The 17,174-nt window shown below is 32.4% G+C and overlaps 1 protein-coding gene across 10 annotated transcripts in view; it reads right to left on the reverse strand.

Annotated features, from left to right (window-relative positions):
* PTPRK (protein tyrosine phosphatase receptor type K) overlaps nucleotides 1-17,174 on the reverse strand; it is a 477,924-nt gene that overhangs the window by 208,148 nt on the left and 252,602 nt on the right. For all 10 annotated transcript variants that reach the window (XM_039881086.1, XM_039881103.1, XM_039881104.1 and 7 more), the window contains 2 exons: nucleotides 16,507-16,588; nucleotides 14,371-14,486 (listed from right to left, as the gene is read on the reverse strand). In XM_039881086.1, the coding sequence (XP_039737020.1) occupies nucleotides 14,371-14,486; nucleotides 16,507-16,588 (198 nt within the window). The remainder of the gene's footprint in view (nucleotides 1-14,370; nucleotides 14,487-16,506; nucleotides 16,589-17,174) is intronic.

Raw genomic sequence — 17,174 nt, forward strand, 5'->3', positions numbered from 1 at the left:
AAACATGTTATTTTGTGAAAAGCACTCATTTATATATCTACTAGAAATTATATTTATTTCAATAGATTAAGCACTTAATAAGAAAATGGTAGTCTAGGAATAATTACACAAAACTGATAACACTAAGTTCACAAAAGTATTTACTATTTGGCAATATAAGGATCAAACAAGGTGAATGATGTCTGAGACAGAAAAAGAGACAGGTAGAAAATATTATAACTCTGATATAAAGCAAGATAAACATGTGCCGAGGATAGTAAATTACTAGAATTGAGATCACGAATGTAATGAAAGAGAAAAAGTCATTTATTAAACAAGAAAGGAGTTTTAACCTAAGAAATATAGATATCTTTGCAGTATTGGCAGAAAGAGACCAATATGAGGAGCCACACAAGAGAGATGAGTAAGTAGCCCTGAAACAACCATATATTAGTTTCACAATTTCCTATTAAATAGTCACCCTTATCAACATAGGATATGTTCTAGGACTTCCAGTGGATGTCTGAAACCATGAATAGTACCGAACTCAAATATACAGTGTTATTTTGTATATATCCATGCCTACAATAAAGTTTAATTTATAAATTGGGCACAGTAAGAGATTAATGATCATAACTAATAATAAAACAAAATAATTATAATAACATTCTGTAATAAAAATTAAGTGAATATGGGCTTTTTCTCTCTCTGCAGTAATTTTATATTTTTCAGTCCAAATCTATTCCTGAATCTGTGTAACTATCCTTTACTGGCAGTAAATGGCCTGGTGTTGCTCATTTCAGAGGATCCTTTGATAAAGTCTTCGTATGGGTTCAATGATTACTGGGATAATATATTGCCATAGGTTGGAACACATTTTCTATTCATGTCATCCACCCACAAATTTAATGCCTTTTCCATCTTAACTAAGCACTTACCATGCACTGTGGCTATAACTTTTGCTGTTTGAGGTGGGACTGCAAAACTAGCATCAATTTCTTTTTCCTTCACAATTTCATTGATAGGAGATTCACTCTTAGCATACATTTTATGTACATATTTTTTCTTTCCTTATTAAGTCAAAAACTTTCAACTTTTCACTTAAAGGAAAAACTTTAGGCCTTCTTTGTGGCATATTCAAATTGTCAGCATCACTACTTTTGCATGTCGGGGCCATTATTAAATAGAACAAGGGTTACTTTAATACAAGCACTGTAATACTATGACAGTCTATCTGATAATCCAGAAAGCTACTAAATGACTAATGGGGGAGTAACATAAACAGCATGAATACACTGGAAAAAAAGGTAATTCACATCCTGGGTGGGATGGAGTAGGCTGGCTCAAGATTTCATTACGCTTCTCAGAATGGCATGCAATTGAAAACTTATGAATTTTCCATTTAATATTTCCAAATCGCAGATGACCACGGGTATCTAAAAGCATGGAAAGAAAAACCATGGAAAAGGAAGGACTACTGTACTTCTCAATTCTCCACCTTTTCATCTAAAAATGGGAATATCAAATAGTACTTGCTTACTCAACAGAGATGTTGAGAGTATTAAGGTGATATATTTGTGCAAAAGTTCTAACTGCAAATCTTGATAATAGCAGGATTATGAAGATAATAATACAATATCTAAGCAAATAATATATTTGATAATTGTGGTGGTCTTATGATGTGTGAACTCAGATAGGCTACAGTACCATTATTCAATCCAACACTAACCTAAATGTCTCTGTGAAGGTATTCTGTAAATGAGATTAAAGTCCATAACCAATTGACATAAGTTAAATAGAAAATGTGAGTAGACTTGATTCAATCGGTTGAAATGTCTTAAAAGCAGAGATGAGGCTTCCCTAAATTAGAGGGAATATCAATTTTAGTCTCTGCCTGAATACATTAGCTCTTCCCAAGGGCTTGCCCTACAGACTCAGACATGGTTCCCCAGCTCCACAATCACATAAACCAATCACTTGCAGTAAATCTGGAAATATATATGTATATACTAGTTCTGCTTTTCATGACTGTTAGAGATACATTTGTTACCAGTAATGGTTCTGGAGGAACAGATTTTTAAGGATGAGTTTCCTGAACTGGTTCGGTACTGGGTTTTCAGGAATTGGTTCTCTAATCTGATTAGATTTAAGGGCACTATTAAGTCTATTGTCGTTGGTAAAGAAGACACTGCTTGCTGTCCATAGCATAATACAGTAATAGAGATATGCAACATAACACAATGAGAAATGCCTAATGAAATACCCGTGAAGGTAAAGTTCTGGATTACCATGTATTTGCTACCATAGAACATTCAGATAAACTAAGAAATATAATGAGATTGGCTGGCTGCTTCAAACTGCACTGGAGAAAGTGGAAATGAAAAGCATGTGAATTTACAAAGACAAAACTATACATTCATAGTAAGACAGAGGGTGAGTAGATCAAGGATACCAACACAATTAAACCACTACATCTGGGGATACTGGGAAGTTGGTGGCAGTAGCATAGTATTTACTCTTTCTGAATATGCCTTATAAAAACAGACAGAAGAACAAGACACAGTAAGGAAAGAAAAGGTCTAGATAAAGTGGAGGTGAGAACAAAGTCAAGAAATCCCAGAAAGCAAGTAGCCATATTTTTAAACATAACTCAAACAAACAAAAGAAGGATTTTGTGAAATCAGAAAGTTTTTTCTGAACCAAATCTCATTTTAAAATTTCAAGAAAACTGATTTCATATAAAAATGAGCAACTTAAAAGTATCAAGGTGAAATCCAATATAAAATTATAAGTTTAAAAGATAATAAGCAGACTATGATTCAAGGAAAGTAAGTCAGAAAAATTATGTTCTCTAAACACATCAAAACCACAATCTCATATTTCAAAATGAGCTAAAATGTATTAAAAAAATAATTAATGACAGAAAGTAACAATTCGAATTAATAAAACTTAGAAATGATGTGACAGAACTCCAAGAAAAATAAAAATAAAAATAAAAAATCATTTTAGAAAGTATGATTAACTAGAGTAAATAAACTCAACAGGTGATGTCTTAAGCAAACTACAACGTTAAAAAAATTTTTTTAATTAAAAAAATAAAAAGAATTTGGTAGAAAATTAATAATAACAATGATATGCAAAAAAGATCAGAAATAACAGAAGTCCATATAGAAGAGAACAGAAAAAGTACTAAAATTTTAATTTAAAAAAACTTCTGAAAATTAAAAAAAAAAAAAAATTTTTAATCCATTTCCTATTTGCCCAGAGAATACTTGCTGGTGGCACTTGTGGCTGCAGCATTTACCCCAAGATAACTTGTGGATTATAGTATTAACCTTACCACCAAAGTTTGCCATGAAATATCTCGCTTTTATTATTTTTGCATCGCTCTAGTATATCAGAAGTCTTTGGAAACGAATGATATTATTCTATTTATAGCATTCTGTTTTTAGGAGTGCTATTTCCATTTTAAAAATATAGTAATTTTTTTGAACAAAAATGTTCCAATTACAGTTTAATGGTAACAATCAAAGACAGCATTACTTAGTTTTAGGTTTATGCTGCCTAGCATAAGCCATTCAACTGACCTTCTTTATAGAAATGAAAATCTCACGTAGTTCGCTATAAGGGCAATTGCTTTCATTCCATTGACTTGTCAGTGCCATGGACATGGTCTCAGATTTCAGACATTATAGAGCTCAGTCACCATTCACCAAGCCCACATGAACTGACTTTTCAGTCATTTTTTCTCATTTTTTATGGTTAATAAAAATAGATCAATCTTCTGTTTATTGGTTAATCACCAAGTTGACAGTAACAATGTCTGGCATTTAGAAAGCATTTTATATTTTCAAAAGAGATTCCATATGTGGTGTCCAGATGACCCTCACAATGTTTCCATGAGGTGGGTGCAACAGATTTTAGCCCATAGTCTAGATGAAGACATGGAGCAGAGAGGACAGAGAGCCTGGCTCAGGTCATCTCACCATTATTTGTATCTACTGCCCCTCATCTCCTAACCCCTTTTTCTCTCATTTTTGCAAATATACATTCAGGAGTCTATTCTTACTCAGAAACCCTAAAGAAATCTTTTTCTCTAAAAACCTCATCAGAGAATTTCATGTGATTCTTGCTAGGTTAATATTATCCTAATGACAACTGGTTACATCTGATGACATGACCACATGACCCTAGGATACTCAAAGATAGTTTCTGTTTTGCATGTATTTTTGGAAATATAGTAATTCTTGATCTATGAAAATGTCGAATCCTATAATACATTGAATTCCTACACGTGATATTAATATCATTCGCTAACAGTTGTTACCCGAAGATTCATTTGATGAATCCAATTTATGTATACATTTCTGTTACATTAGAGACAAGTTCTGTTAAAAAAAAAATCCAAGAACAGTTTTTATATTTTAGTTTCACACTGAAAACCAATCAGATTTGCTTTAGCCTCAAATAGCTTGTTTATGTAAAATTAAATTAATGCTAGGAGCAAGTTGCAACTTTTTATTTTTTTCAAAACAGGAAATGAGTTAAATATATAATGGAAGAACACAGCATATACCTGAGAATAGTAACCCAGAATGACCCACAGTGATACATATTATGATGAAATTAGAATCTTTAAAGAAATTTAAAAAATCCTTTGAATATCTGGAAAAGGCAGGTAGATGACTTAAAAGGAAAAGGAAATTTATTATCAGATTTTGACAGCAAAGGTTTATACCAGAAGAAAATAAAGTCATGTATTCAAGTTACTGAAGAAAAGAAAACATAAATGAAGAATTTCATATCCTACAAACCTGACTAAGATTAATAGGACATATAAACTATTTTCAATGCCTAAGAATTCAGGGAATACTGTTTCCATTAGCTATTCTTGAGAAATATAGAAAATTAGTTTCAAACAACCAAAATTACTAGGAAGATGTAATATGTGAACTGATGATGAACATTAACACAGTTACACATAGAACTAACACTGAATAAAGGATGAGTGAGAGAGAGTACAGTAAGCAATGGCTATATGCTAACAATAGACGTATGGTACAAGTATTCAGAACAACATGAAATTAAAAAAAAATTATGGGATATTCTAATGATCCCTTCTTTCGTGTCATTGAGGATGAAGAACTAGTGTAGAAAAAAGATTTAACTGATAAATTGTAACACAGAAAACATCAAGTACAAATATTTAGGCTTGAATTTGGAATATTAATATGAATTCATACATGTTTTGTCTTTAAGTGTGTGTGCCTGTATCTGTGTATGCGTGTGTGCATATATGTATATGTATATGTATATGTATATATCCCCCCCTTAGTGCTGTGCACTGAAAAGCTCTAGCAATGAGTATGCCTCAGCATCCACATGATAGTCCTGAAATACAATTTCTCACTAAAACAAACCAGGGCACCAGGTCTGGAGAAGATCATATACAACATAACACCGAAACATCTCACAACACCAGATAGCAAAGAAGCTATAAAAGACTACTGAAGTCATATCAAAAGGACTCTAGAGCCAACTTAAAGTGGTTCTCATTGGCCAAAGATGGGGCTTACTGAGTTTTAATAATAGTAATAATTGAAATACATTTAAGTCCATTAAATATATTTGTCTATAAGTTCATAATACTAAAATAAAAGGAGAAGAATCAGTCACTTTTGGAGGATGATAGGAAGCAAATTCATTACATTGAAAACAAGTAATTAAAGCAGAGATTTCAGCATTTATTCTCCTTTTCCTAATGAACTATGTCAGTGGGTAGCCAAATAATAGATGAGGAGAAGTGTCTCTTTATTATCTAACATATACAAAAGAAATAATAGAATTACAGTATTACAAGTTATAACCTCCAGGAATAAATGTAGGTAGTATATATCAATGGCTACCAAGACCACAAAAAGAAAGCCAAAATATTCTGTGTCTCCTGCAATCATACCAAGTGCCACCTCTAGTACTGCTAAAGGATCAGACTTGACTCTGCATCATGCTGCCAATTTGCAGAAAATTCAGAACATGATGAACTGAAGACATCTGTATGCAAGCATTAAATGCAGACAGACTCTGTGAAACTACACTTTATATGGCTGGGTTCCTCAGCAGATAATTTGTGAGGAAAAGAAAAGGATAGAGGGTAGACCCACAGATTGAAAGAGACTTTCAGAGACATTTTTTAAAGCAGACGAGACTAATAATCTACAGTGTCTATGGACATATTTAAAAAAATGATAAAACCCAAACATGTGGTTTGGGTTTAAAAAAATGATAAAACCCAAACATGAGTATGTGATGCATACTCATAAGTCATTGAGTCATACATTTTACCCATGTATGGCTTTCTATATCTATTTTACTTTACGATAAAATTATTTTATAAATATTACATCTTTATATTATATTCCTCATAAAGAAGAAACCCCACCTGCTGCCAGAGCCCCATGTGGTAATACTGATAATAGGAGATCAATAGACAGTTGTAAAGTGCTTGATGTTACACACCTTGGAAATGCACTTTAAGGAACGGTAGGAGAGTACATTTTTCCTGCACAGAAAAAGCAGTAAGTTGTTATTTATAATTATTGATAAGAAGAAATCCTTGAGTGTCCATGACTGCCAGGCTTTTACAGTATGCTCCAGAGATAGTTAAGATAAAGAATATTCCACACATCATTAATTTATAATCAATTATGTAATATGTAGACAACAAACTCTCAAGTCTATGAATTATTGAAAAGAGAAAAGAATGAACTATATCTTTAAGGCATTGAAACCTTTATGGTAGAAAACCACATAAAGCAAACTAAAATGACCTCGGGAACATTCAACAGTCCTAAAAATTAAATTTAAATATTCCGATGCTCTTCGTTACATAGATACATATCCAAAATGCTGAATGTAAAATAAAAACATTATAGTCAATCATACTTGGTCAGTGACTTTACTTCAAGACCACAGACCATTATTCTTTCTATGAAGCCATGAAGGAAGAAATTAATGCCATGAACTCAAATAAACCAATGTCCTGAGGAAAAACAGGGCTGACAAGAGTGATAGCAATTAGCTACCAAATAGAACATGGTCTTTTAAGTGGAGCAGAATTAATTGTAAATCAGCATATACATAGAAAAAAAAATCACTACTGCTTAAATGAAGGATAAACAGAGAAAATTAGAATTAAATAGCAGGCTAGTGTTCATCTATCAGTTTAAGTCAAGAGCAGTTTACAAGTCAGGAAAGCACAACAGACATGGATAACACTCCTCTCTGACATCACTCCTGTTCCGTCAGCCACAAGGCACAGAGAAGCCAAGAGCCTTCCCTAAGGGATACCAGGAACACCCAGAGGTTTAACTTAGCCATAGCTTCAAACTGTCTTGATAAACTTTTAAGGTTAAAAAGAATCTAAAGTAATGGGAATGTAGCCTCATTTTTCAATATTTAGGATCACTTATATGGAGTTATTAATGCAGAAGGAAAAAAGTAAACAAATAAATCTCACAGATAAATTTGTTATAAGACAGAAAATGAGCAAACGAACTCATCGACTGGATGAAAAAAATAAACTTTTGAGGAAATTTAAAAAACTGTCTTTATTAATTCATTCTCATATCTTCCTCAAATTCAGTCGACTGGTACCTACCACATCCAAAATTCTATTGTCTTCTTTCATTTGTCCCTCTCCTCTACTCACATATTTTCCAGTTCTACCAGCACTGTCCAGTCCCAGGGCCCCACTACCTGATGTCTGTACTGCTAATAGGAGCTTCTTTCGTGCTACTGTCTCCATATCACGGCCTAGTCTTAATCCTGTAATAGACTGTATTTACCTCTACTTCCCTTCGTGAACCTTACACTTCCATAAGATCTTCCTCCTGTAGTTCCTATTCCAACCACAAAAACATACACTAATATTTAGTGATATCTATGCCCACTAAATCTTTGCTTATTCAAGTCACATATGTCCTTCAAAGACTCAAACTGTCCTTAGTGATTTCGCCAAACACTCTATGTTGCTTTCTGTCAACTCTGTGATAGTACAGTATTTATATTGTATATTGTCTTTTCTTAGTTATAGGTACATCTCTCAGGGCTAAAAAGATCTTTAAAAAGAATCCAGCCTAATGCTACATCTTCAGCAAGTGCTTATCCAGACTATCCTTGGATACTTCCACTAATTTTAATTGTACTACCTCTTGGAGTAGCTCATTCTTAAGTTTTAACAGCCCTACAAATACAAAGTTCTTCCTTATAATCAGTCTTATATCTCTCACCATATAGCTTCAAACCATTAGTAATTACTGTACTTTAGTCTCTTTATAGAACAAATTAAATACCTCTTATATATTTCCAATTTTCTAGGATTTAAAGAAATGTATCCAATCTCTCACAATCTCAAGATATATTTATAATACGTTCCTTTAGCCATTCTGACATCACTTCAGCTTTACTCGCTGTCCTACTATTATATACTGCCTTTTGTTATTCTAATATTTCAGATATGTGTCAGCCACAATTAAGAACAATCTGAAACGTCAGAATTTTCACCAAGCCCAGACAGTGGGACAATTTTTAATATATCTTATTCCTTTTTTTTTTTTATGGTATCTAATCACATACTACATGTTTAAACAATTTGGCTTTGAAATATTTCTCTCAAATTAGTTTTCAATGACCTGACCACATAAAAACTACATGTTTCTAGGCCTAGCTTAATTTTGTCCAAGAATTTTCCTCCATTATAATAAATGCAAAATTATAAGATTTTTCTCAAAAAGAAACTATGAAAGATAGTAAAATCTCTCATGGAAATTAAATATACTGCAAACATCCAGGCATTTCACAGAGCAGTATAAACAGGCACAGGAAAACTAACACAACAGCACTATAAAGAGCTTTGTGAGCAATGAGAATTTGAAATAGTATAGTGATATACCTCACTAGTTAAAATTTTTATATGTTCAAATTAACTCATTTTTTTAAAAGCATGCTTCTGATTGCCACTGTTCCATGGCAGTGCTCACATGGAATACAGGAGCAAGGCCATATTTGCCTGGATAGATAAAAGACTGTGTGGCCAGAAGGTTCAGACCAACCATTTTCATTGACTCTAGCCTGATAACAGTTGCTACTGTAAGAAGTCAGCCTTTCTCTGGTTATTTTTTAGAGCTATTTGCATCACCTTTACTAATTTTATTCTGTAATTATTACTCCCAATCCACCGCTTAAATTATCTATTGCTTCAGAAAGAATGACATTTCCTTTGGCTGAGAAACTAGCCATATCACACTACATTAGCAGTGACAAACCTCACCAAGGGCAAAGCGATGGCTGACTTTCCTGTTTTGGCAGGCCCACTTCAGGTGGCACAGTGCCAGAATCTCTGGAGATTACTGACAGACTGATCCAGTTGCCACAGCTTTGATGGCACTCTGCATAGGATTACCAGTCACACATTAAGCAGCCTCATTTCAATTCACCAAAACAAATGGTGCCACCAAATCTACCCACACAATTCCCTACTTTCAATAACTCCACAGTCGAATTTCTCTGTCTAATCCAATGATCCATGCCCATGAAGCTCTGTAATGATAGATGGAGTCATTAGCACTTTAGTTTCTACACTGAACCCGAAGCCAAAGCATATGGTCTGACAGATGTTCCAGCAACAGGCTCTATTTGATTTGCCATGTAGGTGTCCACTTATACTGGACTTTCATGAAAAAATACTAATTTATAAGTTACAGTTCAACCTCTGTTTCAACTCTTTCACACCCTAAGAAGTTATAATAACAGAACATTCAGAACATACTTTATTTTATATTTCACCTTAGACTAAAACTGAAAAATTACCTTTGAACTTGATCAAATCACATCAAAAAAGGACAAGATGGACAAAAATATAGTTAATATTTGTAGGCTATTGCCATCTATGGCTTGATTAGTACTGCCAGTAACCAAAATATTTGATAAAATGTTTTATACACTCACTTTTTTCCTCATTCATGGTTTATTGAGGTAAACTGTTTATACAGTGAATTAGACATGTGTTAACTTCTGACAAATCTATATACACCCATAAACCCATAGACCTAATGCCCCAACAAAGATTTAGACATTTAATTACCTCAGAAAGTTACTCCTTGCCCACTTCTAGATGATCCTGACCCCTCAGAGGCAAATACTGTTCTGATTTCTATTACCGTAGCTTAGTTTTATCTCTTCTGGAACTTAACGTAAATTGAATCATATAACATGCAATCTTTTACATCTGTCCTTATGAAAACATATGGTGTTGAGATAATCCATACTGGTACATGTGTCAGTAGTTCATTCTTTATTATTTCTGAGTAGTATTTTATCGCTTGAATGAACCACAAATTGTTTATCTATACTTCCCTGTTAGTGAATATTTGAGATCTTTACAAGTATTGCTTAATATGAATAAAACTGTTATAAACATTCTTGTTCAAGTCTTTTTGTGAGTATGTGCCTTTATTTCTCTTGGATAGATAGATATTAGGAGTTGGAACTGCTGTGTCATATTTTAGTTGTTGGCTTATATATTCACTTTTTCCTGCCATCACTTACCTACTGTTCATATGAGTAAGAGTTGGAATAAAAAAAAGACATGACTAAAATTTTTACCCTACAATATTGTATAAACTAATTTCTCATTTTTCTGTGAAAATATGATCTGACGCTTGTCAGGAATATAACAAAATGTTTTTTATTATTTTACTCAGGAACATAACCGGTATGAATTATACATTAAAATTTAATTTGTCATCTTAATTTCCATAACCTTTGTTTTACCCTAAACCTCAAGTTATGATCCACAAATTCTCTACCCCTGGGGGTTCCTTAGGAACATAAAATGGTTTAGTTCTGAAACTTGTTGTAAGAATTGAAAAACATCTGTTTATGTGTGAAAAAAAAAATTGCAAATGGTAATTTGACAAAAACATTCTACTTATACTTAATTATATGCTATTTCATTGAGCTTTATTATAGAAAAGGAATTTGCAAAGTCTTTAAGACTGACTGAAGGCTTTACTCTAAGTCCTTATCTCATATGAACAAATTTCATAACACTTTTTAAAACGATGTTCCAGAAAATCTCATAATTTCACCCAAACCTCCTAATTTCACATTTCTATCTTATTGGCTCTCAACGGACTTCTAAAAAAATTCATCCATGTTTCTATATGCACCTGCAGTTCACTCAGCATATACAAGGAGGTTAATTTGGTTATATTTTTGTCATTGTTTTCTAAATGTCTAGAATGAAAGACCTTCTTCTAAGACTCTATAATTATATAATCTGAGATTTTATAGAAAAGAACACTCCGTGAAAATAAATCCAGAACCACTACAATAGGCTTTATGACTTATCCTACATTAGCTCAGGTATCTCATTCTTTGCTTTTTTTGTGATTTTTTTAAATTAACCTAACTTATATGTCATTTTAAATAATAAAAATGATTGAAATATAAATTGTAAGCTAAAGACAATTAATAATCGAGGTTTTATTTTCCACATGTATTTCCATACCTAAATTATTATAAATATCAAATAGTATCAGGCATTTTGGTATCTTTCATAGAAGATGTAGTATATTATTTTTCCTTTAAAACAGAAAATTGACTACTTTTCTAGTGTATAACTTCATTCCATATTTAGAAAGAATTTTACCGTATGAAGCACAATACTGCATAATGTAAGTGATCTGGACAACATAAATAGTTGATGGACATTTTTTATTATACCTGACCATGGAAGGTACAATGGCTACTCCATTATTTTATTGCTTCTTTGGTAGAATGCAGTGACCTTTCATTGAGCTGTTTGGAGTACATTCATCCTCATTACTGTCAGCAGATATTTCACACAATTGTTTTCACAATAATACTTAATTTAATGGACTTTTTCTCACCCAACAAAACTAATAACATAATTTCACTGAAGAAAAGGTAATCAAGTTAATGTTTCAGACCATCAAAAATACTATAAAGAACTAGTTTAGTATCTTTAGCTGAGAGAGATTTTAGTCTCTATCTAACATTTCTCTTTATAGATAATAAAATAGAGGCCTAGAATGGTTCACTGAATTCTCTAAGCTCACACAATTAACTGAGTTACCAAGGTTAAAGGGTTAGAATTAAGGTTAGAATTAAGAAGTTGACCTCGTGATTTCTGGGAAGTTCTATGCCAAGCAAAAATGACTTGACATATATTTGTATGGGTTGACTTATAGATTTATTCTGGGATCAAGATTCTTCCTACTTTATTATGTTTCAACTACTTTTAATAAAAGATGGATAAGTTTTTTAAGTCATTAGCTGGTTGACTCATTTTACACATGTATAATAACTAGTCTTATTCATTTGAAAACATACCTAAATCAAATAATTGATATTTTTCAGTATTTATTAAGCATGAAGAAGAATATTTAAGAGCATAAGTTAAGGTAAGCTAAGTAGTATTTCTGAAAAATGCAGAAAAGCTTTTTAATGAATAAGGTGAATATGCAAACTGCTGAGGAATTGAGCAATCTCAATGTCAAAACAGAAGAGAAATACGCAAAAACACCTTGGTGAGGAGAAAAGAAGAAAGCAGACTCGGAGTCTCACAGAATATTTTTATCTCATCTTTGTTTGAAAATGGCAGAATGAAATCTTTAAGAAACTATAATGAAATGAGTCAATCTATAAAAGTAAAAAGCAAAAATGAGCAGTATTTTGACTGCAACCCACTCAGACCTGCATGGCTAGAAAGTCTTTGTTGCCAGAAGGCAGCTGGTGTCTGAGGATACAAAACCCTTTTTATTTCAATGTCACATTAAACCCTGGGGCATAAAACTAGGGGCAGACTGCAGAGCCTCTAGTTCTCCAAGGCAAGACTACCTGGATCACAACTAAAGTCAAATGCCAACTAATGTTCCCACTTAAATAAAAAATAATTAGCAAAATAATTAGAAAATATGTCTAAAAGTATTTTTAAAACTATTATTTAGGCTGAGAGAGAAAAAGTATGACTCTGATTTAATATGTAGCTGATAAAACAAGTTGCACATTATACAAATTGCTCTCCAGGAAGAATTATCTTATATTTCAATATCTGTAGGGGAAATTAGAATAGTCAGAAAGAAGGAGGGGCTTCATTTCATTTTCACATATTCAGTATGATATCCTGATACCTGAAAATCAAACAAACTATAAAAGTACTAATAATTAGATTTATATGCAGTGCATTTGTTATCCAATTATATTGTGGGAATTGGATAAAATAACTCACTTTTTAAAATCTAATATAATATTAGGCATTATACTAGGTATGATTTTAATAATCATTTGTTATAATTATTACCCAAACCACCTGCAAACTAATGATTATCCTCAACACTAATTTCATCTCTCTAAAGATACAGTAAAATAAATCCTGATGCCTATGTTCAAGAAACTAACATAATCTTACAATAATTTTTCTTTTTGGTCTCTACTGGCATTTGCAGGAATTTAAATTATAATTAATTAAATCCCTTTCCTCATTCTGATGCAAATAGAAACAAAATAATAATAATAATAATTAATAATAATAACAACAACAACAGCAGCAAATGTGCTCAGAGGATGATAAATGTGCTCTCAATTCCTTTCCTGTCCCCATTGCCCCTGGATTGACTGACAGTCTCTGAAAACATGACACATTCCCGAGTGTATTAATTTCCTGCTGATTCTTTCAAAGCTCTTCATATGCACCACTTATATTTTCCCAACTTGTATGTTAAATGGCAATTCATTAAATATATATTAATTGGGTACTTATATACAAAGCAAATGTCATGTCTTGACTTCAGATCTGTGATTGACTTATATATGAAAATTCTGAAAAAAAATTTTAATTGGTTCTCTTCTAATTCACATTTCTAGACATACTCCCAAGTTTCTTAAAATACTTTAAAAAAATTTATCATAGTATGACAGTTCTTACTTAAGTACTATAATCTCATAAATTGAGTTTTTAAAATATTAAATGAGGAGAGTTTTATTTAATTCCTATATTAAATGGATGTAGAAAACTTGTTTTTAGTTCGAATGTGACATTAGAGAATTAGATTTCATTAGAAACTAATCCTCACACTTATTAACTATACACTGTTATATTTTTATTCATATTTCAATGAATATAGAAATTCTAAAATGAATCTGCAGCCAATTAAATCAAACCTACATAAGACTGACTCTCTCTCTCTTCCTCCCTCCCCCCTGCCCAACATACACACACAGAGAAAAGAATGAGACTATAAACAGTACATTTGTATTTTTTTTTTCAATTAAGTGTGCCCTTTAGCTCAGCTGCCAATGTGTGCTTACCTGCAGCCACAGCTTGTTATGCACAGCATCTCTCCCCGTAGCAATACACTGAAATGTAGCATTCTGCCCTGCATTGACCTCTACGTCCCCCAGACGGAGGAAATGAGGAGATTTATCTGTGAAGGCAGGAAAAAAAATTATTGTTTTCACATGAAGAAAACATACCATGTTACTTTTTCCCAACAGAATAATGTTGTTAATACTTTTTTACCTTTGGCCAAGACTAATATCATATGGAAGAAAATTGAGTTTTCTCTGTGCTGAAAGAAACTATTTTCTCTTTCTCTCACCGTTCTTTTTCTTAGTCACTCTATTATTTATTGCTCCATAATTACCAGAGCACTGTTCTATACAGAGTGAGCACTCAACAATTACTGCTAAAGGACTTCCACAGCATGTAAAACAGTTCCAAGTCAAAGCAAACAGAGATCAAATACCCATAAAACAGAGCATAATGGAAAAATATAATGATATCTAAAATACTGACATATACAAGGCTGTTGAACTATTAAGTTACACTTTAAGTAGTTAGATTTTTTTTATTTCAATAGCTATAATCCTCTAGTACTTCAAACAAGGGAATATTTTATTTCTCTCAAATACAATATCAGCTAAACTGTTGGTAAATCTACTTCTTATTCCTTTATAGTCCTAAGAAAGTTACCCAAAAGAAATATTAGATCAACAAAAGTGATGACTGCAGTCAAAATATACTATGCATGAGTTAGATGACTGTCAAACTCATGTTCTCTATAATTACCTTTTAAAACTGAAGATTATTCATGTTTTCAACTGAAAGGAAATAGAACAAGAAAAGCTGAGCCTCAGTGAGTAAAAAATTTCATGGAGGCCCGTATCACAATGAAACTGCTGTTGTGCTCAATTCATGTATTTAAAATTTTTTTTTATTAATAAAAGCTTTTTCTTAACGATGCTCTTTTAAGAGTGTAACTGGAAACATTGTTTTAATACACTAACAGACTGAAAGAATTTAGTAAACCAACTTGAACATTGACCCTTCTCAGTATATAATATATAATAAATCATTTGACCCTTCTCAGCTACGTCTTTCTACAGTGCATCATGTCAGAAGGCACTTCTGAAAAAGGGATGCTTTAACTAGAACGTGATCTAGAACAGTGGTTCTCAAATTGTGAATTCCAGACCAGCAATATCGGCATCACCTGGGAACTTATTAGAAATACAAATTCTCAGGTCCCACCCAGACCTACTGAATCAGAACACCATCAGGGATTTGCCATACTCCATAGGTGATTTTATAACCAGATTAGGGTTTTACAACCACTCAACAAGGCTTGACACCTGGCACGATGACCCCGTGCATGCTGTTTATGAAGTGTTAGAAAATTTCTACCGGGAAAATGACTGAACACATCATCTAGAGATCATGGCCCTATAAAATGTTGCTGTGTGGAAATACAGGTAAAATTTGCATTGAAGCCAGCTTTTTATAGCTGGCTATACTGAATCCATGCAATAATTGTCTTTCAGGAAATGTGATATAAACACAAATTTAGCTACACAATCTGAAAACTAACCAATATGCATCTAACAACAAAATTATGTGTTAGTAAACTGAGTTTCTTGTTTTGTTTGCTTCCTCTTGTTTTGTTGTTCAATATGGATTAACTTGATATTTATTATTACATAAAAATATCAGTCCTAAATTCAGAATAAGGTGAACTGATTCATTCTCAACTTTATTCCCACTTTCAATTTAGCAGATCGCATAAGTTAGTGAGGTTTCTTTTTATTTTCCTTTTAGTTGAACTCTGATTTGTTCTTCTTCTTTGCTTTCTGAGAAAATTTAGTAAAATCAAAAGATGGAACAAATCCTATCTAGAGTTCAACTTACATTTTTATTTTGTTCTCAGCAATTAAATAACTGAAATAATCTTTTAATATGTGTACAATTAATCACAAGACAAAAAATATTTGATTCGAAAACTCTAGAAATATTTCAGTGTTTTTTTTTTTTTTTAAACTGAACAGAAGGCTAGGAGTTAGCAACAAAAGAGATAGCAATGACCAAGTGATAAACAATCAACAGTCACTGCCAATATAAGACAAGTGTTGAAAGAACATAGAAAAATACAATTCTTAATCACAACCTACCACAAGGGTAACTCAATACTTGGATGTCATCAATGGCAATATAACCACTTCTCCCTCCTGAGACTTCCGCTTCAAATATTACCTGTCAGGAAGAAATAGAAAACATTTACAACAATCATTTATAAGGAGTTTTCACAGAAAAAGAAGAATAGCTATAAAATTCTCAAGAAAATTTAGTTTGATTTTTTTCCTATAAGAATTAAAAATTTACCTTATAATGTAATTTCTTGAACCTTGTACAGGTAAACAAAAATTGTTTTTTGAAGAGCAATCAAATTACTGAGGTCAAGTAGCTCTGATTAAATTTTTTAAGTAACTACTACTAAGTGTTGTTAGATTTCCTGAATGGGCAATATTTAGGCAGAATGAAGAGGCAGACACAGAAAATCTCATATCTCTAAATTTTCTCTTATTGATGTTCTCTATTTTTTGTTCTGTATTTAACATACATTGAGCACCTACAATATGCCAAGCAGTAAGCTAACAGGGGAGATAACAAATAATCTAGGCATTGCTTATATGGGCAAATAATTTTCAACAAAAGAGCCAAAACATACAGTGGAGAAAGGAAAGTCTCTTCAATAAATGGTGCTGGGAAAACTGGAAAGCCACCTGCAAAAGAATGAAACTGGACTGTTGTCTATCACCACATGCCAAAATTAACTCAA

The sequence above is a fragment of the Pteropus medius genome, unplaced genomic scaffold (assembly GCF_902729225.1).
Source record: "Pteropus medius unplaced genomic scaffold, Ma_sr-lr_union100, whole genome shotgun sequence".
In the NCBI taxonomy this organism is placed as follows: Eukaryota; Metazoa; Chordata; class Mammalia; order Chiroptera; family Pteropodidae; genus Pteropus; species Pteropus medius.